This window comes from Terrapene carolina, unplaced genomic scaffold, assembly GCF_002925995.2.
Source record: "Terrapene carolina triunguis isolate 2854851 unplaced genomic scaffold, T_m_triunguis-2.0 Scaffold247, whole genome shotgun sequence".
In the NCBI taxonomy this organism is placed as follows: domain Eukaryota; kingdom Metazoa; phylum Chordata; order Testudines; family Emydidae; genus Terrapene; species Terrapene triunguis.
The window spans coordinates 695,421-722,646 of NW_020664598.1; the positions used below are offsets into that span (position 1 = coordinate 695,421).

Consider the following 27,226-nt stretch of genomic DNA (forward strand, 5'->3'; position numbering starts at 1 on the left):
AAAAAGGTGAAACTTAGTGAAGAGGAGAGCCAGGAGCAGAAGGAGCCCTGGATCAGATCAGTGATTTAATTTGTAGGTCGTGATCCCAAGACAGTCTCTAGCTTATTTCAGGTTGCAAGCTCATTGCCATTCCAACTGCATCTCCCACCAAAGCAGATTTGTCCAGTCAGCCACAAGTAGCCCTTCACCAGATGCCAGGAATGAATCTCAACCAGTCCAGTCAGAGAAGAGGATATGAAGCCAGTGATAATACAACCTGGTACAGGGTTGTATGGGATCCGCGTGAAGTCAGAAGGCTCCACATAGACAGGTGTCAGAGGCAGAATCTGTTTCATAAAAACCCAGCTAACCCACTCAAGTGACCCCAACGACAGAAAACAAAGGTTCATGCATTAACCTAAGACCCTCATTCATCAGGCCTCCTCTCCAAGCCCTCTCCATCAGGTCCAAAGAAGGCTGCCCTAAGTGCACCTCAGTCATTGGGGGTAGGGTGGCAAACAGGTCAGGGTTAGAATAAAAACAGTAACAGCACCTGAGCTACCCCTTTTCCTCCCAGGTTATACTTTCAATGCCTTTGGCACTGGGGTAGAGGGGCAGACTCGCCTTGATCCCACCCAAAAAACCCTTGAGCTTTATCAGCTGATGAATAAGCCAGAGCTCCTGCCCAATGCTACTAAGGGAAAAAAAAAAAAAAAAAAAACCACAGCACTCAGCACGGACATTCCCTTAGGCCCGAAAACCCCAACCAAAGACAAACCCTACTCCAAGCGATGCTTTTACCCCAAAGAGGGTGAAATGCCAGAAACTCTGTGAAGGCCACTACTGCTATTACACACAAAGTGCTCAGATACTAGTGATGGTAGTAGAAAACACTACCATAGACAGATGGCCACATGGGAAGAGTTACCATATGGTCCCAGAGCAGTGGCAGAAGTGAATTGTTCCCACAGTTTCCTGCGCAGGCTCAGGTGACACTCCCCTTTCCCTTCTAGGCTGGCCCATCATGGGCTGAAGGTAACATATCAGCTACAAGATGAGTTCCAAAAACGAAGAGACCTTTAAGGCACATCTTAAGTGCACTTGTCCCCAGACCCTCCAGTCAACTTCTTAGTTTTACAATTGCACCTTCCTCCCCCATCTTTTCCCTGTTTGTGTGGGACAGTCACAAAATAAACAGGGTCAAATACACAAAACAGACAAACTAAAAGCAACATGGGCTTTTCCCTCCAGTCTCCTAATTACACCCATCGTAAGTATTATTTATAAAATAGGTTAAAAAGACAGAGAAATGTGATTTTTTAAGTTGATTGTATTCTGTTATGGTGCTAATGGAACATGAGATTCTAGAAATGTTTTTTTGTTTAAAAAACGTTACTTTCACCCTCAGTGGAGTTTACTTTTTGCATTTCACAAAGTCTGCATAGTGACTCTTAGACCAGCGGTGGGCAAACCTTTTGGCCTGAGGACCACATCGGGGTTGCAAAACTGTATGGAGGGCCGGGTACGGAAGGCTGTGCCTCCCCAAACAGCCTGGCCCCTGCCCCCTATCTGCCCCCTCCCACTTCCCGCCCCCCTCAGAACCCCCAACCCATCCAACCCCCCCTGCTCCTTGTCCCCTGACTGCTCCCTCCCGGGACCCCACCCCCTATTCAACCCCCCCTGCTCTCTGTCCCGACTGCCCCGCCCCCTATCCACTTCCCCACCCCCTGACAGGACCCCCGGGACTCCCACACCTATCCAACCCCTCCTGTTCCCCATCCTCTGACCGCTCCCCAGGACCCCCACCCCTTATCCACCCCCGCCCTTACCATGCCGCTCAGAGCAGCAGGAGCTTGCAGCCCCGCCGCCTGGCCAGAACCAACTGCTCTGCTTGCAGGGCCACATTGCTGCGGGGGGAGAGGGGGGTGACGAGAGGAGAGAGAGAACAGCAGGGGAGGGGCTGGGGTCTAGCCTCCCTGGATGGGAGCTCAGGGGCCAGGAAGGACGGTCCTGCAGGCCATAGTTTGCCCACCTCTGCTCTAGACTGGTTGTTGCTTTGCTATTCTCAGGCAATAAGACAGTGCTACTGTGTATGGGTACCTTCTCCCCGCATCCCAACCCCTGTTTTTATTAAAGCTAAGATCATAAATACATCTCTCTTTAGATTTTAAAAATATACTTTCCCCTCCCCATAAAGGCAACTTACATTGGGCCTAAGCTACTTCACAGCATCACTTTAGTGCCCCAGCCAAATCTAGCTAAGATAGCCAATTAACCATTCCAATGAAGGTGTGAAACTCTGCCCCTTCCCACTACAGTTAGGGCTGGTCCACACTAACCCCCCACTTCGAACTAAGGTACGCAACTTCAGCTACGTTATTCACGTAGCTGAAGTCGAACTATCTTAGTTCGAACTTACTGCGGGTCCACACGCGGCAGGCAGGCTCCCCCGTTGACTCCGCGTACTCCTCTCGCGGAACCGGAGTACCGGCGTCGACGGCGAGCACTTCCGGGATCGATTTATCGCGTCTAGACAAGACGCAATAAATCGATCCCAGAAGATCAATTGCTTACCGCCGGACCCAGAGGTAAGTATAGACGTACCCTTAGTGTCAACAATAGGCCATCAAGCATCAGATTACAGTTTGACCAGCATAACCTCGGAGAAATGTAGTGGTCTAAGCCAGAGGTGCAAAGAGGTCACCTTGCAGGACAAACACAGCCAGTCTAGATTAAACATGGAAGGAGGGGACATGCCTTTCCCTAGAAGGAGGGATTCTTTTAGTAATTGCACTCGTGTTCTCTCCCCACCATAAGGTGGTGAGCCATTTGCCATTCAAATACTGCAGTCACGCACTCTTTACCTGGTGAATGATTCCCGATCCAGGTTTCCAGAACCCTACTCCATACTTGGCACCTGCTGTTGCTAGGAAGTTGTACACCTCCTGGTTAATGTCCTATTCATACAGTTAAAGAAAGCATTAGTAAGACATTACATTCAGTTTTCTCCCCACAGAGCCAGAGTTAAGCCACCCCCCAGCTGCATGGCTTCCTGGACATTTTATAGGCAGTGGAGGGGAGAATGAAGTTCAGCATCACTGACTTCCAGGAAATCATTTTAAGGCTAGAAGGGACCACAGCCATCATCTAGTCTGACCTCCAGCACAACAGGCCATAGAATTTCACAGTGATCCCAGCAATGAACTCAGCAATTTGCAACACCACTAAAGCATCTCAAGGCTGAGTTAGAATTACTGTTTGAAGTTATAAAACAAAACCCACACTATTTATAAACCATCCTGCTTCCATTTCATGGACTTTTCTCTTTTGCTTCTTTCCTAGTTTCTTTGCTCTATTTAGTGCTTTGATAAGCATGTTAGCCCCGTTTTCCAGATAGGGCAATGGAGTCAGAGAAGCTAAGTGACTAGCCCAAGGCCAGACGAAGTTAGTGGTAGAGTGGGAAAGAGAGCCCAAGTCTCCGGTTCTACCAGCTATACAATGCTGCCTCTTGCTGTGACATCACAATCATCTGTAGGATCATAACTATGAAGCCTTCCAGGGCAATCACTTATTGTCGCAAGCAGAAGACTGTAGGATGTCCTGAGATGTTCCTGGCAGAGCAGTTGGAGAGTAGATACGATAAGGAACAGGAATGGACGATGACTTAGAGACTCTGTTCTCATGCAAACACTTCAGAATAAGGAGAAAGGGGGGACTATGTGCCGATAATAGAGTAATTGTCTCCGCACAGAACATTTACTGAAGTTTCCCATGAGGCGGCGACAGCTCTTTGAGCTTTGTTTGCACTGGGAGTCAGGTCACTTCACTCTGTTTGTGCAGCTCTCTTCCCAAACGAAGCATGCTGATGTGCCAGGAGCAGATCCAAGCCTCTCTCTGCCCTGCCAGCATTCATTCCATGCCAACTGGCAACATCAAGAGTGAAACCCAGTCAGAGGCAGGCAGGACCTTCACTTGCTCTAATCCCAGAGCGGATGGGGAGGGAGGGGGTGCCCAGAGCTACAGCAGAACTGCTATAAAGAATACAATCACACTACAGAGCACATGTTCGGTGCCCAGAGCAAGAGCAGCGGGAGGGCAAGGGGTGAAGGGAAGAAAGGGAACAAACAGTCTAGTAAGAAGGCTCCAGATTCTGAACCTCTTGCATAACTCTCAAGCTTCCTGAGGCACAAAGCATGGGACAAATACTCTTAATGAGGGGAAATTTGCTCCTGACCTCAGTTTCATGAGTGGCATAATCCACCTTACTATGATTTCCGGGGGAGGGGGAAAATATGGTTGCACTTACTTGGGCCAGTATCTTGGGCTATAAATTAAACTAGATGATTAAGCTACAGCTCATCCCATGTGTACAGGCTAAAACTAATTCACCAGTTTTGTTATCAAGGAAAAAGTTCTCCCTGCCCTCCAGGACATATGAAAAGGGCCAGCTACTCTCAAGCACTGCAATCAGAATGGTCCATTAAAACTAGTGGAGCTTATCCCACAATCTATCCTACATTCTCAGGGTGAGGGAAAGGCATCAGTAGACCTCAGTCTTCCCATCTTCTATTGTATGTTTCTATCATTCATGAGGTTGTAGGGGAGGAAAGGAAAAGTCCTGCAGGATTTCCACCCCAGAAAGCGACAAGGGAGAGCAACCCTTAGTTGATAACTTGCAGAGATCAGGACAATGCTTCTCCCCCACCCCACGATAGACTGCTGTATATGTGGCCAGGCATATTCTGGAGGTTGTGACACACCAGGTTTTGATCACTGCTGGAAGAAAATTTCTAGTGCTCTAGATCCAGCTATTTCCATGTTTCACCCCTTTAAAATGGCCTCCCTCTTCCCCTACGCCCAGAATACACCTTTTGCTTTGGTTTCCAAAGCAGATCGACTTAAGACTGTCTTTTCTCAACATCATGCCTCACCCTTTAAACGGTTTATGACGGATTTGTCTAGTTCAGATTGTAAGCTCCCTGGGGCTTGGACCTGTCACAACTTTGCTCTTGTACTGCACCAGGTACATATATGGTGCTGTACAGTACATAATCTGGTGCGATTTCTGTTCCTGTGATTGTTCTCCTGAAAATCTGTTCTCTAGAGGGGACCACATATTCCAAACATAGGAAAGAATTGTCTTATTTCATGGGTCTTGGTGCAATAATGACCTTAGCTCTCCGAAGATCCTTCTCAGCCCCTAACTGGGCTTCAATGAGGTGATCACAGTGGATTGTGGAGGGCACCGCCACCCTGGGCAGGCCACTGCTGATGAACTGCAGCATTGCCATCTGAGCAGTCGCATCCTGCATGGCTACGCGGTCTGGCCGCAGGCGCAGATAGGTTTTGCCACGCTCGATATCTTGTTTCACAGGGTCATCCAGGTGCCCGTATACAATCTTTTCAGACAGGGTCAGGGGACGGTCTAGCCTGCGGGGAAGACAACAGGGAGGAATTTTGACAACGTCAGCTCATGTTTTTCCAACCCTTTTGCCCCATTTAAACGTTCATCTTAAATGAACAAGGATATGCCTTTACATTTCCCCACACATCATCCAGAAGAACCAGACTCCCAAGGCACGTTTTACACTATATATAGAGGGACCACTCACTCCTCCCACAACACTGAAGTGCAGTTACTTCTGACAGCTGGTTAAAAGTACCCAAACATGAAACAGTGCAGAGGCCCTGGTTCAGTACTGACTCAGAAGGATGAGCACTCTTTCAAGAGCCATCAGCACCCCTTCCTGAAGCATCCACATTTTCCCCCAGAAGTTTCCAAATGCATACATTTGGGTGCAGTACAAGCAACTGTCAACCAACTCTGCTTAGCTTATGAGATCATAGTCCACAATGGTACAGTTGCAGGAAACTTTAAAAAAATGTATAAACACCTCTACCCCGATATAACACGAATTCAGATATAATGCGGTAAAGCAGCGCTGGGGGGGGGGGGGGGGGGGGGGGGGCGCGCTCCAGCAGATCAAAGCAAGTTCGATATAACGCGGTTTCACCTATAATGCGGTAAGATTTTTTTGGCTCCCGAGGACAGCGTTATATCGGGGTAGAGGTGGGTGTGTGTGTGTATACATACATACATACATACATACATACATACACACACACACACACACACGTCATCAAATCTACATGTGCCAGGCCCCATAGTGAGTGAGGATCCATCAGCTCTAGGAAACAAGTGGGGAGTTCAGGACCTTTTCAGTCATTGGTTTCTTCACAGACAATCTCAGCAGAAACCCCGGTTAATTCCAATGGTGATGTTTTCTGGGATGAAGCTACTTGGCTACAATGGACTGAACTGAGATAGCCAACTCATTTCACAAAGCATACAGAATGGCCATCACAAGGGAATGACTTTCAACCACTGCCAAGGTGAGTCTGGAGTAAAACTGGTGACCTTGAGATCACTCTAATCTCTGTGTCAGCAAACTAAGTTCACAATTACGTACGCAAGGTATTCCTAGGCCACCTTTTACTGTAGGTATCTGGACATGTGAATACAAAATGATAATTTCACTATGGAAACAAAGTGCAAAGAAGAGACAGGGATACTTTTAAAGTGTCTTACTTGTACTAATCACATATTGTTTCCCATGAATACAAACAGACTAGGGCATGATACACCAAGATTCCCATCTGACACTTAACATTAAGCAAAAATAATCAATATGATAATCTCCAATAGCTGGTATTAAATCCAATGCTAATACTTCTACTCCTTCAGCATCTCCTCCACTGCAGTGGCCTGATTGTTTGCATATAAAAAAAAAAAAAACTCCCCCCCCCCCCCAACTTCTTCTTTACCACATAGGAGCCACCAGCACATAGAATTTTCATTTTTCAATGTTACAGCACAGCCACTTAAAGCTACTCTTTCCCCACTAGATTCTCCTTGTGCTACCATAGCCCCTTGAAGTCTTTTCCTCTCCTTCCCCCATTGTGGTGGTGGGTTCTCCAAATCACCTCTCACCCTTACCTTTTACGGACGATATTGATGTTTTTCTCAAGCATTTCATAATTTATGTATTCATTAGGCTCAAAGTGGCTCATGGCCACCTTGGCCCTCTGGCACAGGACGGGAGCTACATGGTACCGCCGTACCCCTTTACTCAGGACTTGCTGGAAGAGGAAGAGACAAAGATTATATTGGTTATCTATCAAACATCTGTAGCAAAGTGATCTCCCACAAAAAAAGGTAATAACGTGTGTTTTCCAGCTCTGATTTCTAGGACACTAATTCTAAGAGCTGAGCAACAAAAACTGATTAAACAGGGGGAGGGATAGCTCAGTGGTTTGAGCACTGGCCTGCTAAACCCAGGGTTGTGAGTTCAATCCTTGAGGGGGCCACTTAGGGATCTGGGGCAAAATCAGTACTTGGTCCTGCTAGTGAAGGCGGGGGCTGGCCTTGATGACCTTTCAGGGTCCCTTCCAGTTCTATGAGATAGTTTTAGAAAATAAAGACCTAGCATGTTCAAGTGTGCCGCCCACCCCCACAGCAGGGTTCGGGCTCTCCTCCCACCGTCAGACCCATTTTGTCACAGTTATTTTAGTAAAAGTCAGGGACCGGTCGCAGGCTTCCGTGAATTTTTGTTTATTGCCTGTGACCGGTCCCTGACTTTTACTAAAAATAGCCATACAAAATCTTAACCTTACTCATGATTAGATGGCCATTGGCTGAGCTTTTCAAAGATGCATAAAGTATATAGATATCCAATTTACATTACAATTAATGGGAATTGGGTATCCAAACTTCTTAACCACCTGTTGTCAGAACTAGAAATCTGGCAACTTTCACCAGCACTGGTGTCACGTAAAGAGGAGACAAAAGCAATGGCTGAAGCTGTAATAAACTCTCATTGTTGTAATATCTAAGCATTTAATCTTACTCCTGGCATTCCCCTTTATCCTTAATTATTCATTCATTATTAGACTTTTTTGGTGAGGGGCAGGGAACTCCAAACCCCACCCCACCACCTCGTTTTCTTCTTCTCTGGTGTTTTCTTCCCAAAATAATCTTGACACCAGCCTCTGAAATATTGACTAAAGAATTGTGAGCCAACGAGGCAAGATCATGACAATATTTGGATGCTCTGAATCTTATTTATATTGCCCTCTCAATAGCAGATGTATGAAAAAAGTTCGAGAATTCTAGGAAGATTGGCATTGACATTTAATTCGGTTGTATAGTCAGTTTTGTAATAGCAGCACTACCAACAAGATAAATTTGTCCTTTTATAAAAAAAAATCTGTACTATTAGTTTTGCCATGTGGGGGAGGGGATCCCAATCAAAGCTTCTAGGAACTACTGTAATACAAAAAATAAGTGTCTCAGATTGTTAAAGCACATGCCAGTTAGGAAACAACATAAAAGGTACAAATGAGAACACAACTTCAAAAGGTGCAAGTCACAGAGCTATTCATTAAAATGCATCAGCTCCAACTCTTCTTTTTTGGTTAATAATTCACCACATTTTGGTGGATGTGGTTTAAGATTCAACCACAGAACAAAGCGCAAGTACTAGAGATGAAACATTTCACTATACCACTGACTTAGATCCCTGCTAACTCATTGTTCAAAGTGTATGTGCTGATCTTTGATCAGCCATGTGACTTCTCCCAATTCCTTCAGCCCAGTTCAAGCTCACTTTTCTGTTATTGACTTGTCTGCACTCAAGGTATATCCACCTTATTGTGAAAGCCTCCACTTAATGCTGTAGAGGAAGGATAAACCTCAAAGATTCCACCATCATGCCATGGAAGAAATATCACTTTCCAAGCCCAAATTAGTAAAGGCATTTTACTATATACTGCAAGAACTCTCACCGTAATCCCAGTCTACTCCCCCGTTTCTGGATTTATGCCAAAGAATTCTTCTCTGAAGTCTTAATTAGTTTAACTCATCTTCAGTCTCATGCAACTTGTAATGATTAATTCTGTTATTGGACCCTCACCCTCTGTTGGATACCACAAACAAGAAGTTGAAAAGGCCCTATGAGTTGGTAACAAGGAGTCTGTAAAAACTCCTCCCACCATCCTGTAACTTATGTCGAGGCTCCACTTCAACCATGAGAGTAGGTGATGGATCAAGGAGAACTGCGACTGATAGGTACAAGGAAGAATAAAACAAGTTACAGATTGGTGTGGAGGTGGTCTGTTGAATAAACTGCACCAGCATAAGCTCTGCTTTGTATTGGTGGAATGGGTCTACATTAGGAGTTTTAATCCACTTAGCTCACTGTCTACATAAGGAATTTTCAACAGTGGAACTACAGTAACAGCCATCATTTTTACACAGTGAACTGGTAACAGACTAAAGAACACTGCCTAAGAAGATTATGTCTGGAAATTAAAATAACGGTAGCGTCTCCACAACAGTCCACTCTTCGTTTGAGTTCAGACTTTGGTATGAACAAAATCTGAAGCAGGGCTCCCCTGCCCTCAGGTTTTAGGGAAGGGTCAAGACTGTCTCAGTGTGAACCCTAAATTTTGGAAGTAAAAGAAATCATTTAAGTTTTTGCCTCAGTAGGACCTTACACTAAATTAACGGTTGGCAAAGAGTCCTAGGGAAGGTATAAATATTTGGATGGTAACTAAGGCCATCAATACCAGGGAGTAAACCCTTGCTTGAAGCCTGCCACAACCACTCAGACTCACCAGGAGGGAGGAGAGAAATGAAAACATTTCAGAGATTAAGGTATCCAGCCTGGGGAAGTTGCCTGTAAGACAAGGGAGAACAGGCTTCTAAGCCACTTCCACTTGGGCCATTTCTACACTCAGAACACTGTATAGGGATTCCTGCATACTATACCAGCAAACCACTCAGCGTGGATGCAGTTTATACGGACAAGCACAGCTTTGTTAGTATAGTTTATTCCACTCCCATCCCTAAGCAAAACAAGCTATACCAGGTAAAATTGGTGTTTTGCCACCACAACTGCATCACAGCTGGGCTGGTCATGGATCCACAACTCTTCACATCCTTGACCAACATAACTATGCTGGCAAAAGCCCCCAGTGTACACATAACCTTAGGTTTCAGTAAAGACAAGAGACATACCCAAGAAGAGAAATGATGTGAACCATTTCATCTTTTCCACATATGAAGATGATTAACATGACAGTGCTGATTTTAAATTCACTTCTCTGAAAGTTTCTCCCTACTACTGTTACAATAATTAGCAATTAAAAAAAATAAAAATAAAAAAAAGTGATTTACTAAGGTGAGCTGTCACCATTTTATAAGAGGGGGAACTGAGGCACAGGTTAAGTAACTTGCCCAAGGTTATGCAATAACACAGTAGGGACTAGTACACACATCCTTATCCTCTGTACTATAAGTTTCTAACAAGCGACACCGAGGATGAATATTTCTCTAATCTAGCAGTGGTTCTCTCTCCTATTTGCTTACTTTATACATAAATCGTTGTCAAATACTCTTAACAGTTTCCTGTTTACGTGGATCTTTCACACCGAGGAAAAACCCCTCACCCAGCCATTGTACACTCTTCAGCCTGACAGCCTTCACCTCCTGCAAGCCTCAAAGACCCCAACCTGTCAGAAGCTCATGGGCCCTGCTCATGGGACCTCATGTGCTCCCCTCAAGGGCCGTTGGAGGCTTATGGCCCACCTCCACCTCACAAAAGCCTTTGGAAGTTTATATAGGGCCCCACTCCCACCTTCACACTCTGGTGGTACTTTGAGGCTTCTGAGCCCCATCTTGAGGGCTTGTAGCCTTCCCTGAACCTTAGCCTGTCCTTCAGTCCCTGATAGCTTCCAAGCCAACTCCCTCCTTGAGCCACCTTTGACATTCCAAGGTGCAATCTAGACAAGAGAGGGGCTGTGTCGCCACTTGCCCTGCAACCTGGGTGCTCACAACACTTTGCTGCTCTAGCTCCCAACCTGGGCTCTTTATAAGCAGCCAAACAGCATGCACGTCACACCCTGAGCGTCTGTGTATAGCCACAGTGCTAGTCCAGCTGCTCTGAGCACAGCAGCCTGTCAGCAAACACCAGCCACACTCTGGCTTCCAGGCGCCTTGGTTACAACTTGCAGGGTGACCCCAATACTCCCAGTCCTGGATTTTCCACCCAAAATGTGTCTTCTGCACTGTCCAGCCCTATCCTGGACAGTACAGATATATTGGGTGCATTGCCCCTCTAAGGGGATCAGCACACAACAGTCTGCTACCTTAAATGGAGTTACCCAAACAATTCACAAACACTAGATTCGTTTTAATCAAAGTAAAACAATTTTATTTAACTACAAAGAGATAAGTTTTAGGTGAGTAGAAGTAATGAGGCATTTTACTCAGAAATGTTTATAAGATAAAATGCTTTCTAAATTTACACTAGACTTCGTTCAAAATGAGGTCCCTTACTACGTTTCCAGAACATAGCTGACCAAACTTGTCAGGCTAGGATCTGCTTCCAAAGTTCAAGAGCTGTTTCTTCTGTCTTCTTAGGACAAGAGAGAGAAATGGACAGGGAGAGAACTTAGGGTGTTTTGCCCCTCACTTGTATAGTTCAGTTACTCTTTGAAATGCATTTTCCAGAGAGTGACCCCTAGATAAAGTTCTTTCCAGCTGAGAGCAAGAAGACGTGAAGTCTGGAGGGGGAGAGGTTTCATGCTGTAGTTTGCTAAAATGCCAGTCTGTTTGTTCCTGCCCCCTTTGCTTGCCAAAGAATGGTCGCTTGATAGGTGATGGCCTATCAGCTTTGATGACACTGGACTAAGGTTGTCAACTTGTCCTTTGAGAAACAGGTTTACCCACTCCCCAGACTTGTCTGGTAAACACACTTCAGTCATTATTTCAGCTTATGTTTATAACTTTACATATAATGTTGCTACAGACATTTTATCATGATATTATTGACCAGCAAGTTACTAGTTTTCAAATGATACCTTACAAGGCATATTTAGTACACAAAGGTTATTACAATAGCATGTAGGGTATGAATACAGGGGTGCATTTCACCACACACCTTCCCACCCCTCCTCCTTATAAGAATTGAGCAGCTTTATCTAGTGACCAGGGAAGGTCTCCCTTGAAATCATACACCCAACAGCCTTAGAAGGGGGTAACCAATGGTTCCTAAACCCAACCCTGGGAACTTTAGGAGGCTTCACCTCAGTTACCCAAAATAGTAGGCTTGCTAATACCTGAAGAGTTTAAGAGCTTATCTTCATGGGAAAATTGACTGGGATAAGACCTGGTCAACACCTAAAACTTAGGCTGACCTACCTAGATCACTTAGGCCTGTGAAAAACTGTGCACTCTGTGCGACATAGTGAGGTAGACCTAGCACCCAATGAAGATGCAGCTAGGTCTATCAAAGAATTCTTCCATCAACAGCCTCTAGGAGAGATGAATTAACTACATGGACTGAAAAAAAAAACCCTTTGTCTATGTAGGAAGCATCCACACTACAGCAACATAGTCGAGCTGCTGTAGTATAGACATACTCTGTGAATACATGGCATTATTCTGGAATAGCTACAGAACTTTGGATTCACCCCCTACTTTATTCGCAAATAACATCCCCATGTAGACAATTCTCAAAACTTGTGGGGGATGGGCCCCCAAATGGTTTGTTGAGTCTTCTCCTCTCCTGTATCTAATGTTTAGATCAGGGGTCGGCAACCTTTCAGAAGCGGTGTGCCGAGTCTTCATTTATTCACGCTAAATTAAGGTTTCGCGTGCTGGTAATACATTTTAACGTTTTTTAGAAGGTCTCTCTCTGTCTATATTATATAACTAAACTATTGTCATACGTAAAGTAAACAAGGTTTTTAAAATGTCTAAGAAGCTTCATTTAAAATTAAATTAAAATGCTGATCTTACGCCGCCAGCCCGCTCAGTCCGCTGCCGGCCTGGGGTCCCGTTCACCTAGGCCGGCAGCAGGTGCTGAGTGGGACCGGCGGCCGGGACCCCGGCTGGCAAGGGGCCAGCAGCTAGAACCCCAGACCGGCAGCGGGCTGAGTGGGGCCAGCGGCCGGGACCCCAGACCAGCAGTGGACTGAGCGGCTCAGCCCGCTCTCCCTGGTTTTAGCCCATTTTCTTCCTCTCTCTCTCTGCACTGAGCTGAGGACGGGAGTGCACTGAGCACAGGGCTGGGGGTGAAGGAGCAGGCTGGGGGTTGGGGTGTAGGGTCTGGCCAGGAGCTAGAATGAAGGAAGGGGCTCAGGGTTGGGGCAGAAGGTTTGGGTGTGGAGTGCTTACCTGGGCAGCTCCCATTTGGTGCTCAGGATGGGAGTGGGGATGTGGGGGGTGCAGGAGCTCCCATTTGGTGCTCAGGATGGGGGTGGGGATGTGGGGGGTGCAGGAGTCAGGGCATGGGGTGTGGGGGGTGGGGTATGTGTGGGGGTGCTGGAGTCAGGGCTGGGTGTGTGTGAGGGGGTGCAGGGGTCAGGGTGTGTGTGAGGGGGTGCAGGGGTCAGGGCAGGGGGCTGGGTGTGTGTGAGGGGGGGATAGGGCGGGGAGCGGGGTGGTAGTTGGGACTCCTGGGCTCCGAGAAGGGGCTGGTGTCTGATGCTCGGGGGAGGAGTGCTGGGAGCGAGGACTCTGGATTCCTAGGTTTCCAGCTGGGCTCTAGCTGTTCGAGGGGGTGGGGGGCAGATGGAGACTAGGGCTCCGGACTCCTGGGTTCTGCCCTCAATGCCGGAGGGGAGTGGGGTCCAGTGACCTGGGCTGGCGAAAGAGGCGCGACCCAGCTGTTCCCAGAGTCCAGCAGGCGGCGAGCCGCAGCCTGCGGGCTCAGGTTCGGGCTGTGGGACACAGCCTGCCCCAGTACAGAGCCGAGCTCATCCTGGCACTGGGGCTCCAACCCCGGGGCAGCCTGCCTAAGTCCAGGGAGCGGGGCCAGCCATGCTCGGGGCGGGCAGGCAGCGGAGCTGGGACCCAAGACCCTTCCCCACTTACAGGCCTCGCGGGCACTGCGACTTCTGTGGGGACGAGTCCCTCTTCTTGCCCCCGCTGGCGGGGCCGCTTCCCAGACACGCTAACCCGGAAACACAACCTCCCGCCGGAAGTGACAGAGGTCAGCAAAGCATGTGCAAATGCCGGCGGGAGGGGCGGAGAAGAGCGGGCCAGGCAGGATTTTTAATGGCATGCTGCTGCTGCCCGGGTCCCGGCCGCTGGCCCCGCTCAGCCGGCAGCGGGCTGAGCGGAGCCGGCGGCCGGGACCCCGGCAGGCAGCAGCGTGCCATTAAAAATCGGCTTGCTTGCAGTCTTTGGCACACATGCCATAGGTTGCCGACCCCTGGTTTAGATCATCAGGACTGGCTTGGTCCAGACCTCAGGAGCACAGCGCAATTTCCACTCTAGTTTAGCTCTGGCAAATAGAGTTCCCCCTTGCAGTTTCAATTCTTTACTTCTTGTCCTAAAATTGTTGTACAGAATTGCCATATGCTGTTTTAATGTGGCAGATATTCTAGGTGCTGCTGTGGTTGGTGAAGTGATGCTTATATAGGTCCTTCACTGTCTGTGTAATGCTATATATGTGCAAAAATCCCTTCTTGTCACCTACAGTGCTTAACCAGAAGCATATCTAATTACTAGGGCTCCATGTTTGTCACAGAGGTCGTGGAAGTCACGGATTCCATGACTTTCCGCAACCTCCGTGACTTCTGCGGGGGCCAGTGTGGCTGACCCCAAGGCCGCCCAAGCAGCTGGCTCCAGGGCCAGCTGCTCAGGTGACCCCGGGGACAGCCACACCGGCCAGCTGCTGGGGCAGCCCTGCAGCCAGCTGCTGCTCGGGCAGCCCCTGGCAGATAGCAGCAGTCGGAGTAGCCACTTCCCCAGGCAGCCCCCCAGTGGCTAGTGCAGCTGGTGCTGGCGGCGGTCCTCGTGTGGCCGGCGGACCCTGGCAGCTGGTGCCACAGCTGACCATGCCTCCCCAGCAGCAACCTCCCCGGGATGCCCCCCCCCCCCGGCAACAGCCCCCAGCACACACACCCAGCAGCAACCCCCTTAAGATTTAGTCTGGGGTATTTATAGTATAAGTCATGGACAGGTCACGGGCGGTGAATTTTTATTTATTGCCCATGACCTGTCCATGACTTTTACTAAAAATACCTATGACTAAATCGTAGCCCTACTGATTACCTTTAGCTTTGTTAATATAATTCATATTCATTATAACTGTTCATCCTTTTTAAAGAAATCTAGTTTAATCATCATACTAGATAGCCTCTGGGAACTGTGAATTCCACAGATCCAATACATTATATGCTAAGTATTTCCTTATATTTCTTCTAAACTGACCTGCCATTAATTCCATCAGCTGACCCCTTGTTCTCACATGATGGATCAGTTCCTTATTTTTGTGCTGTCCTATTTATCTACAGTAAGAGCAATTCTTCCTCTGTTTTATGAAAGTAGTCATGAAGAAGCATTTTTAATCAGTGAAATTAGTTATTCCAGTTAGAAAAGGTTACTGAAGCAACATTTCAAATAAATAATTTGACATATTATAAATCAAACTGCAGTTAGGACCCTTTATATTTTAAGCATAAAATTAATATACTCTTCTGTAGTACCTCCACCTAAGATCAAACACTTACAACTATATAGTGAATTAAGATGACAACACACTTGAGAAGTACTATGGGTAAATTAATACTATTTTACAGACTAGGAAACTGAAGCAAAGTAGGAAAAATGTTACGGAAGGTCAGATAAAGTCTATGGTAAAATGAGAAAAAGAATTTAGATCTCCTGACTCCCAGTTCCATGCTTTAAATGAGGAGCATGATTTTCCATGAACATTTTAGTTTTAAAAGAGAAAGTTATATCCATATACATGTCCTCAACTTAATAATGAGAACCTCTAGAGTTCTTAAAGTACAGATTTGGACACAAAAATATGCCTGAAGTACAAGAATCAGATTGTGTTGAAGTAATGTTGCAAGCTTGTATGAGTTTTAGAGATCATTACACATAGGGTATCTCTTCTAAAAAGTGTAAATTTATTCAAGTTCTAGTTGGATAGAACTTGGATGGGAAGGTGGATCTCTTTCTTCCCTCATTATGTCTCATTGCATAGTACCTGTAATTACTGTATTTAGGCCTAAACACATACATACACATTTTCCACTCAAAGTCTTGTATGCTAATTCTCCAATGGCAACTGGTGATTTTCAAGAACAGGTAAACAGAAGTGTCAAGAGGTATAGTTCACTAGAGATGGTTCCCAACTGCACACGGCTCCCACTGCCACGGGGAAGGGATAGCTCAGTGGTTTGAGCATTAGCCTACTAAACCCAGGGTTAGGAGTTCAATCCTTGAGGGGGCCACTTAGGGATCTGGGGCAAAATCAGTACTTGGTCCTGCTAGTGAAGGCAGGGGGCTGGACACGATGACCTTCAAGGTCCCTTCCAGTTCTAGGAGATAGGTATTAATAAGAGTTGTATTTTATTTCACTATATCTCACACGTGGGGAGAAAAAAGGCAACAAAATTTAATCGGAGAAAAAAAAATTATGATCACTTATTTCTAACAAGTCAATGCAGGTGCACAGTGGCAACCACCCACCAGCCCTTGGCACAGATTGCAACCCAAATAACCTCTGCATGGCAGTCCCAGAGGCCCAGGTCAAATTGCAGCCCTAGCTGGGATGTGGGGGGGGGGAAAGTGGATGAAGTTGGTTTAGTCACAGGAGTTTAAATTTAACACACACACTGCAGAACACCCGGGCCCAGAGAGGGAAGAACCGAGGCCAGCACAGACAGGGCCTGGCTCACTAGCAGCAGGTTTGCAGTCTACCTCCGAGGGGCTCGGCCCGACCCCTGTCCCCTCTGGGCCCCACCTCGCAGTTCACCTTGTCCTCACCTTGAGCAAAGGCCACTGCCCGGCTCCGCCCGGGCGTGCGGAGGGAGCGCAGCCGGGGTGTCATCGCCCGACAGCGGAGTCCGGGCTGCCCCTGCCCTGCAGGGACCCCGCTCCCCAGTCGCTATGGGAACAGGGCCTGGGCAGGCACGAGGGACACGCTGACCTACAGGGAGAACCAGGACGCCCCGGCCTCAAACCGCCACCCCAAGCCTCCCGACTGCACACGGCTCCCACCGCCACGGGCCGCCCAACTGCACCCGGCTCCCCACCACCGCACCCCGCTCGCCGCGCGGCACTGTCACCTGCAGGCGAGTCACCAGGACACAGTACGGCGCCATTTTGTTCACTGACAAAGATGATGTCGCATTCTAATTACGTCACGCGCCGCCCTTAAATAATATCCGAAAGTGGGCGTGGCATCTGACGAAAAGGCGGGGCCAAGCCCCAGAGAGGGCCGGGCTCCGGTAAGCGACTGAGCCTGTAGAAGGAGAGTGGGTGGGGTTTGCAGGTCCTGGAAGGAAAGTATCCCAAGAAGTGAGGACGCGTTATCCGGTTTAACAGAGGGGACTCTGGAGCGGTCTCGGGGGAGAAAGTCGTGGTCTATGGGTGCTTTATGCATGCGGCTGTGGCGTGATTTAGCATTTGTCATTGGGAAGCTCGGGCAGCTTTGTGGGAGAAGATCACATAAACCCTGCCAGGACCTGGTGGTGAGAGGTCAAGGGTGAAAGGGCTCAACGGTGACCACGCGACTTAACTCGCGCGGTGACGAGAAATGGCCAAACATCATCCGGACCTGATCTTCTGCCGCAAGCAGGCTGGAGTGGGTGAGACCCGGATGTCCCTGGTTCCCTCTCTGCCGCGTCCGTGGGGTGGGGGATCCCGACACTGTCCAGGGTCACCTCGGCCTCCGCGCGGGGAGGGGCGGAGCGTCCCACACACCCTATCCCGGCGGGGGGGAGGGGCACTTTGGCGGGCGAGTGGGGCCCGAGTGCGGGGGGGGGGCACCAGTGAGGGGGGAGGGGTACGTTGGCAGCGGGGAGCACGGGGCACCAGTGGGGGGGAGGGGCACGGGGCACCGGGGGGGGGGGGGCGTTGGTACTGTGGTACCAGGATGAGTCTGGGAGTCAGAGGGACCCAAGTCCTGTTTCTGGCTCTGCTACAGACTGGCTGTGTAAGCCTGGGAGGAATGTTTCTCACTCCCCCCCTTTATGAAGTGCTTTCTGGCTGGGAGGTGTCCTGTCAGTGCTGGGGGTCGTTACTAACGTTGGGGTGACTCCCACAAAGATGCATCCAAAACACTTTTTAGAAACAGCCTTGTCCTCCATTTACCCCAGTCACCTGTCCTTCTCCAGGTAGCCCAGGGCTCTTGGCCTTGTGCCTCACCTGTGTGCTCCATCATGCATGTTGTGTTCCCATATAACCTAACGCCTCACTGTGTGATTGCCAACTTGTGACCTACAAAGAACATAAGGGTCTGTTATTGTAATTCTGTCTTTGTAGATTGTTTTCTACATTAGTTGTTTCTTAAGTGGCCAGTTTTAAATACTTTTAATTGCACCTCAATTATTATAAAAATTAATATAATATCTACTTACTCAACAGACTAGTTTGTATGCTTAAGTAGTCATAGTTGCTCACGTTAGTGACCAAATATCTTTGCTCTTTACTCCTGGTAGTGCCAAGAGAACAAGTGAGAGAATATTTTATCATCAGAACTGCTGATTTCTTTCCAATTGTAGGGCCAAGTTCTGCGCTCAGTTAACTGTGCAATAGATGGTGTAACTGAGGACAGAAGTTGATTTGCTAAATCTATATAGTGGTGATGGGGCATGAGAGAGAAAGAGACTAGCTTGATTCTTGGATCCAGAGCTGGCTGACTCAGGAAAAAAAAATCTTTGCTTGCAAGTGCAAATTTGAACTGTTCTTGTTGAGACAAGGGAAACATGGAAACCTGGGTGTTTTTAAAGAATCATTTTTCAGAGTAGAACTGTACTTTTATGGTGAGAGGCCTAACTCTATCTGAGACCTACTCTTCCAGCCTGGTGGGTATCTATCTGCTCAGTGGTGACTGAGTCTTTGCTGTGGTGGTCACTAGGGTATACAACTCTCTATAGCTTGATACTTACTGTAGTCATCTACTAGTGAGACAAGGTGGGTGAGATATCTTTTATTGGACCAACTTCTGTTGGTGAGAGAGACAAGCTTTTGAGCTTACACAGAGCTCTGCTTAAGAAGAAGAAGAGCTCTCACCAACAGAAGTTGGTCCAATAAAAGACATTACCTCACCCACCTGGTCTCTCCAATATCCTGGGACCAACATGGCTCCAAGAACACTGCATACATTCATCTACGGTATTATTTATTTAAATTTTTTTTTGAAATCTTATAGACAAATGGTAATACTTTTTTCAATTAATTCAAATAACATCCTGAACATGACCTGAATATACTAGTAGCCTTCAAAATCAAACATAGACTTAAAACAAAATATTTGAAAATAATTTCGTCTCTGAAAACCTCATCCAGCTCCCATTAATGCAATGTAAAGTTTCTGCCATAGCCTGTGTATAGGGCTCTGTTATTTCCCTGCTCTTGCTAATGCCTGAAGCAGTGTAGCGAATGCAGTGCTGTGCTGGAAGTGTGAATGGTGCCATTGAATGCCTCATGGGAAACATTGAACTCTACACTCTGGTCTTGGCAAATGTATGTCTAGAAGGATGCTTACTGTTTACTATTAAAATGTATGTATTTGCCATGTTAAGACTGCCGTTGTACTTTGTTAAATTAGTTTAGATTTTAAACAGATTTTTTAAAAAAACATTAATTCACTTTTAAATTGCAGTTCACCTATTTAAAACAAAAGTTTTATTTGAATTGTCTCTGTCAAAAATAATTTTCTTTTTTCTGCTTTACTTATTGCAGCTATTGGAAGACTGTGTGAAAAATGTAAGTATAACACCTGCTCGTGGTGTTTTGTGAGAGCATTGTTGTGTGGTTAGAGTACACAGCTGGGATTTAGCCTGGATTTTGTTTCCAGCTGTGCCACTGATTTTTTTGTGTAACCTTGGACAAATCACTCTTTGAAATGGGAAAATCCACATGGGTGTTGTGAGGTTAAGTTGATGAATATGTGGAAAGCACTTTGAGAGGCTTAAGTGGAAGATGCCATACAAGCACAAAGCATTACGGTATGTGTCATGGAAAAGGTACAGGGAGAGGGTCCTACTTGTGGATAAAAAAACAGGTTCGTGGCCAGAGTTTAAGGAACTGGGGTTGTACTGATCAGTTCATGATGATCCACTTGTATTGCAAAAAGATAATTTGGTAATTTAAAGAAGAAAAAAATCCATTTTCCAAAAATGCCTGTTACACAATTTGATAAAGGCTCAAGTCATAATCCTGAGTGTGGGAAATACACAGCAAAAATTATCTGAAGCTAGGACATGTGAAGAGACACAGAACTAAATACATTCTTCTCCTACTATAAAAGAGGAGACTTGGGAGAATGAGAGGGTATGATCGGTCCTTTCATGGGCACAGTATAAATGAAATAAGGGTGTTAGCCTGTGTCTCAGAAAATAGTGGGAAAAGGAGCAAAGGAGGGAGAAATTTAGGGCATGGCTACACTTGCAAGTTAGAGTGCATTAAAGCAGCCCCTGGCACCCTAACTCCTGAGGTATCCACACTGGCAAGGCACTTAGAGCGCCTGGACTCTGCAGCTGGAGCACTCCTGGTAATCCATCTCCATGAGAAGCATAAAGCTTGCTGCACCCTGGCTGAAATGCCGACGTGATGCATTACTGCACTGTGATTGGCCTCCAGAAACGTCTCATAATCTCCTGAAGTCAAGTGGCCGCTCTTCTCATTGTTTTGAACTTGGCTGCAGACATGCAGATATTCCCTTTCAAAGCTCCATTACTGACAGTCAGCATGCTTATCTGCTCTGGGACAAAGCAAACCATTACTGTGGAATGCTGCTGTTGTGAGTGTGTGTGTGTGTGTGTGAGAGAGAGGCGGTGGCGGGGGGAGGGAAGGTCTGCTGCTCTCTGAACTTACAAGACAGCATGCTGACACACACTCTGCCCCCCAAAACACACTGTCTCTCCCCCCACATACACACAACACACTCCCTGTCACACACCACCCCCCCAATTTGAAAAGCACATTGCAGCCATTTGCACACTGGTATAGCTACCACAATGCACTGCTCTTTGTGGCGTTGTAAGAGCTGCTAATGTGGCCACGCCAGTGTGCTTGCAGCTGACAGTGTAAACACATGGCAGCGTTTTCCCTGCTGCGGTCTCCAAAGGCTGATTTAATTCCCAGCGCTCTACATCTGCAAGTGTAGCCAAGCCCTGAGTCTGACATTAGGGAAGCGTTTTACGAGTATACGGCCAGTGGAATAGATTCCACAGGAAGTAGTTGAAGCCTCATCACTATGGAGATAAGAATCCTTAGTGGCTGTAGGGATTAGATGACTCAAGGGGACTGGTAATAGGATATGAACCTTTCAGCTCTTGGTCATTGATTTGGATATAGTCCAGGACACTACAGACTGTCACTGGCATCTGATGGCTATATGGCCTCTGTGAAATGAATTGTTAGATTTCATTCAATTCTCTGTGAGGTTTCCACATCACAGAAATTGTTGTGGCTGTCTACACAAATTCGCCCTCTTTTTGGCCCTCTCAGAAGTCAAGGATCATGAAGCCTGAACCTCCCCTTTCATCCTTTGGAGGTAGTACTCTAGTCTCATGTTTATGTGGTGGTGTGTGAGAAGCTTGCACTGCTGCTGCCCATGTTCTACCTGTCCTGTAGTTAAAAGACTGTCTGGTGCTGTCAGTTCAGCAAATTCTCACAAGTGCTAAATTTCATCAGAAAGTTTAACGACACAGTGGTGGGATGATGTAATGAAGAGTTTTGTAAAATGCTGGTTGATCAGAGTGCTGGCCTTCATCTCTGATTCTGATTGCAAAGCAAAAAGACTTGAAAATGAAGTTTTGCAAGATACTGGCTCTTCTACTTGCTCATTCACTTCAGAGAAGTAAAATGGCTTTCATATGTCAGCGAGAAGGAATTTCCCAGCTCAGTCCCACTATTTTAGAGTGTATGGGGGACTTGTTTGGATAGGGAGCTATCCCCTCTCGGTGGGAATGGTGGAGAAGGAAACTCTTTAGCTAAGGACTGTGCTCTATTTGTAGGTGATGGTAAATGCGTGATCTGTGACTCATATGTGCGACCCTGCACACTTGTGCGCATATGTGACGAGTGTAACTATGGGTCATACCAAGGGCGCTGTGTGATCTGCGGAGGTCCAGGAGTCTCTGATGCCTATTACTGCAAGGAGTGCACTATCCAGGAGAAGGATGTAAGTTGGATGCAGTGCCTCAAGGTTGTCTTTCTGTCTCTTGTTGAACAGATGTGGTCTTTATTTAACAGTCATGCTTATCTTTAAAGGCAGCTGTGGTCTTGTGGAATGAGCATGGAACTGCGACTTGGGACACCTGAGCTCTAGTACCAACTCTGCCACTAGCTTGCTATGTTACCACGAGGAAGTCACTTCACCTCTCTTCCTCTCTTCCATGCATCTGGGGATAGTGGTGCTTACCCACCTTTGTAAAATGCTGTGAGATCTACAAATAAGCCCTGTGATATTTCTCTCGTGCCTTTCATTCCACAGGACTGAAACATAGTTTACAAACTGCATGTATGTGATTCACTTCATCCACACATTGCCTGTAGCATTACCACTTAAGATGTTATCTTACTAGGTCTCACAAGCTAAGCTTTATCAGGGTCAGGTCACTAGCTTAGAAATTCTCAAATGCTGCAAAAAGCATGTGACTACTCCAGTCAACACTGAACCAATGGCCCTGTGTATGTGTGGTGCTGTAGGCTATCCAGTACTGCTGGGGTTTTCCTCTGGGTTAGATGAAAAACAAAAGTCATGGGCCACTTGTAGCCATTAAAATCCCATGGGGGGTTTCATAAGAATATGGGTTATGGCTCTGGCGTCTTGACCAAATTCCAACTCCGGTAATTGCACTCGACAGACCTAAAACTCCCTTTGCCATTTTATTTGGATATGAATTTTTCACTGCTGTGGGGTGTTATGTACTGTTGGTAAACGTATTCCAACCTAGAAGTGGCCTCTTTCTAGTGGTCCTGTTCCCTTATGTTTCTGTAGCAGGGTCCCATAGTGCTTAATGACAGTGGTGTGAGAATGATCTCTGCACACAGGAACACAGCCACCTTTGAGGTGAAACATGGCAGTATAACCGTGTACAGCAGCACTACATGCAGTTAGAGCAGGATGTGAATGAATGAAATGAAACAGCAGGTGGAACTTAAAGAGACAGAATGCAGTGATTAAAGATGGACACCCATTTCCTGTGGAAAAGTGTCTTGAGGGTTTTTTTTAAATGAACACGAATGATCAGGACCACAGTACTGCTTCTGCAGACAGAGCTCTGTGTCTGAAGCTTTAACACTCCCTTAGTTTAGTCAAATGAGTTAATCTTACTTTCCCAAATGCTCTACATTCAGCCCCAGACAGAGTCAAGAGGAACGTACTTCCATTAGAATGTGAAGCAAGAAAGCAAAAAATGGATGAGATGGGCTGGAGGGAACATCCTTCATGTAAAGGGACAAAGGTGCCTGGTTCCTGTTTCGTGGGGGGCGCTGGTTCCACACATGCCCCATTTGGGGCTACAGGCCAGGGTCATGCCATGTCATCCTGGCAAGCTGTGGGTTGCAGGGAGGGTTTCTTTCTTGGGGATAGAAGTATGAGCATGTGCCAAATCCTTTTGAGGGGGTGGAGGAATGAACAGACGCCTGTAATGAAGCTGCCAGGTTTATCACAGATGCCCTAAATTGTGGGAGGGAAGGTTTGGAAGGGCCCCACCTTGGAGGTTCAAAGTGAAACCACAAGACAAGAGCTAGAGGGTGGTTGGTGTAGGCATATATGTGGGTGTGGTGGGAAGGGAGAGGAAAGAATTATTTAATTTTTTCCCCTCTTCTATCTCTGCTATCCTGCCCATCCCACCTCTTCTTTCCTCCCCCATAACAGCAAGTTTTGGTGCCGCAGCTTGGGTGCGGTCTCTGCAGTGGATGACATCTGCCCAAAGGCTTTCTCGTCTAATCCACTCAGGATTACGCAACAACCAGGGACACGTGTGCCAATGCCCACTGGGCCCCTCAGCACAGCACAGCTGCCAACTCCAGCAGCAGCATTTTGCCCTCAAGAGGTGCACAGATGCCAGGCTGAGTGACCCATGGGCAAACGTTCTCTGGCGTGCACATGCACATGTCCCATCTCCCATTATCAGGGAGGGTTTTGGCTCATGCTCTGATTTGTATTTAAATTTTTCCATCTCCCATAACTCACAGCTGCACCCTTGATTTATTCTCCCTAACCTGCTCCACTTACGTCTGGCTTTCCCTCCAGCTGGTAGGACTGGGATGTGGAGGCCTCCCCACATACGCTTGCTATGAGTACCCTTGTACCTGCAAAATGGCCATGTGACCTTTACAGTGAATCAAGTTCTATTCTGATGTGTCTAAAGTGTGGGGAATCGGAGTTGCTTTGGCTGCAGGAACTGAGGGCACAAGGAATATGTGTTGACACCTAATGGAAGTAGGTTCCTCTTAACTCAGGGTGGGGAAAGGTTGTTCCCCTTGCCCCCATAAGTCATGTCATAAGTCAGCTTAGAAGGATCCAGTCTCGTGGCACTATACATCTCTTTCATTAAACTGATTATGTTATTCAAACTGTTCTCCATGCTCCCCTGAGGAAGAGAATGCCCTAGTTAGTGTTAGCAAGGCTTCCCTCCTCCCCTCCACTTTCTCAGTTTTGATGGCTGGAGCCAATGGAGTAGAAGGGAAGTGTGCCTGCATGGGTGTTTCCAGGAGGTGTTTTTTGGGGTGGAAGATAGTGGTCACTCTTCATACCCCACTCGAGCCTGTTCTGCTCTAACCATGTCCTTTTCTCTCTGCATGTTTCCAGAGGGATGGCTGCCCTAAGATAGTCAATCTGGGCAGTTCCAAGACAGATCTCTTTTACGAGCGCAAGAAGTACGGCTTCAAGAAGAGGTGATCGGCCCTTGGTGCTGCTGTACCTGCTGCAGGGTTGGGGAAAGGGTCTTAAAGCATCTCTGGACTTCACTGTTATTGAGAACCAATTAATCTTCTCTAAAATGTTACAAATTAAACTATGTGTGAGGGGTGGAGGAAGAAACAAAATCAACTGGGGATTGGAACCTGATAATAGCTGAGAACTGCAGATGGCAAAAGCAGGCTACTGACTCTTGCCATCTCTCAAGCGTGGCTAGTGTCTGCCATACGGCTCTGCAAAATGCCTGGTGGGCAAGTACTTACATTCTAAGGGGATCTGCTCTCCTTATCAAGGTGTAGCACTGTTTTTACATGTCTTGCCCCCTTTTGGAATTGGGGAGTCACCTGCAGTTCTCCTTTCCATGCTCTCCCTCTCAGTTGATAAGAAGTCTTCTCCCCTGGCCACACCCCCAAAGTCTGAGGAATGAGTTCAGATTGCCGACCCACCGAAAATCTCTATGTATTGTTATACAGGGAGGCTAGCATGCTCATGACTGATGCCCTTTTCATATGAGCACAACAATTACATGTCCCTATGATTTCTTCAACCAATTAACCGAAGGCCCTTTCTGTAACTACCTCTGCAAAATGTAAACCAATAAAGTTTTTTTTTTCTTCTTTTTCTAACAAGGATTTCTCTCTAGTTCATCCCACCCATCGTCCTCCCAGAGTTTCCCTTTGTAAGGTGATTGGGACACTAAGAACGTAAGAGTTGCCAAACTAGAAATTAACAATGAGCCATCTGTTCTCTGACAGTGGCCAGTCATGGCTATGCTGACCTCTCTGTGAGATGCTTTGGGGGAAGGACCGCTGTTTGCTTTCTCACCCCAGCCATTGATAATTTTATGTCCTGAAGCAGGAGGGTGGCTCGCTTTGTGTAACCCTTGCCTTTGCTAATGTGTCTGGATGTTGTTTCACCATGCAAACATCCAAATCCCTTTCTAAAACCTCCTGAGCTGCTTGACTCTATTCTGCTGCGGGAAGTTAGAACCTTCTGTGCTGTAGCTGGAAACCAGCTATTATATTCCAGACTAATAGCCATATACTGAAAACTAGAGCCTACTTGTTTGCTGAATACCAGCAGAGGCTGTGGACTCCCAGGCTGCTCAGCACAGATCTGGGGAAGGAGATACAGCTCATGTACAGGTTGTACACACCTTCCCCTTCCCTCCTGACCAGGAGCTTGCAAATCATGTTAACTTTTAAGGAGCTGCTTTTGTGAGCAGGAGGGGCAGAGAGAAACTAAACTGGATTTGGGGTACAGTAGAATTTCCCATTTGTGGTCTAGGGTCCCAACAAAAATGTAGTTTGGGATGCGGAGTGTTCACATCTGAGCCTGTTGGCACAACTAGAAGTACCATCCAGGCAGGGATCGCTATAGAGAGACGAGGAATTTCCCTTCCTTTTCCTCCATACAGCTGTGCTTGCTGTTGCCTCAGCACTCCCAGTCTCACTACTGCTGTAGGGAATCAAGGGCTTATAGTTTAAGATCAGAACTTTGATTACTGGGTATGTAGCTCCATGTTCTGGCAGCTGTGAAAGAGTTAAACTGCCTTATCTAGTGGTTCTCATCCATTGGTCGAGTGGAGGGAGAGGGTTGTTTTTCTCCTTGGCCTTGTCTACACAGGTAACTTTGGAGAAGACTTCTACTGCCACTAGTGTGTGTAGCCTAGGTCAGTGGCAGTGCCTCTCCTGTGCTGCTACCGCAAGGATGGGAGATTGCCCTAAAACTGCTAGTGTAGATGAGGCCCTCCCTTGTGAAGCAGAGCAAGAGATACAGAAGGGTGGCACTGCAGTGAAGATTCAGTCTTTCTTATGTGATTACTTGTCTTGTGTTCATTAGTTTCTAATCCCCCAGACAGGGACCCTAGAAAAGACAGGCTCTCTGAAACAGATTCTGTGTGATGAGAACTGTGAGGTTAATTGCAAAAAAAAAAAAAAATTAAAACTCATTGAAATGAGTAGAAAGTGCTTGCCTTGACAGCTGTGAAGACCAAAGTCCTTTCTTTAAGCCCAGAACCGGTTCAGCAAGGGCACTGGCAGTACAAGCTTCCCCCACATGCTGCCCTTCTGTTGTGCCACAGCCCTGCCCTGGAGGGGCCTCTGGCAGGACTTCAGAAAGTAGTTCAGTCTCAAATGGCCTAATTCAGAGGTTCCCAAACTGATCTGTGGGATGGTTGGTGGGTGTCTGCAGAGAACAGTGTGGTCTTCTAATGGCACTCATCACTATAGTAGTTGAACAACTAGGAGGCACGCTGCTAAACTGAATTAAAGGAAGCTAAATAT

At 47.0% G+C, this 27,226-nt stretch overlaps 2 protein-coding genes across 2 annotated transcripts in view; one reads left to right on the forward strand and one right to left on the reverse strand.

Annotated features, from left to right (window-relative positions):
* ACO2 (aconitase 2) overlaps window positions 1-17,186 on the reverse strand; it is a 32,727-nt gene extending 15,541 nt beyond the window's left edge. Inside the window, exons 1-4 of the mRNA XM_024200432.1 lie at window positions 17,131-17,186; window positions 6,977-7,119; window positions 5,151-5,409; window positions 2,844-2,936 (exon numbers count right to left, since the gene is read on the reverse strand). Of these exons, the coding sequence (XP_024056200.1) occupies window positions 2,844-2,936; window positions 5,151-5,409; window positions 6,977-7,119; window positions 17,131-17,166 (531 nt within the window). The 5' untranslated portion in view covers window positions 17,167-17,186. The remainder of the gene's footprint in view (window positions 1-2,843; window positions 2,937-5,150; window positions 5,410-6,976; window positions 7,120-17,130) is intronic.
* A 364-nt stretch (window positions 17,187-17,550) lies between these two features.
* On the forward strand, window positions 17,551-25,567 carry PHF5A (PHD finger protein 5A). Its single transcript, XM_024200431.2, has 4 exons — window positions 17,551-17,652; window positions 19,751-19,774; window positions 22,030-22,196; window positions 24,834-25,567. Exons 1-4 carry the CDS (start codon window positions 17,601-17,603, stop codon window positions 24,921-24,923), a joined length of 333 nt encoding a protein of 110 aa, XP_024056199.1. The 5' UTR covers window positions 17,551-17,600; the 3' UTR covers window positions 24,924-25,567.
* Window positions 25,568-27,226: the final 1,659 nt, after the last annotated feature.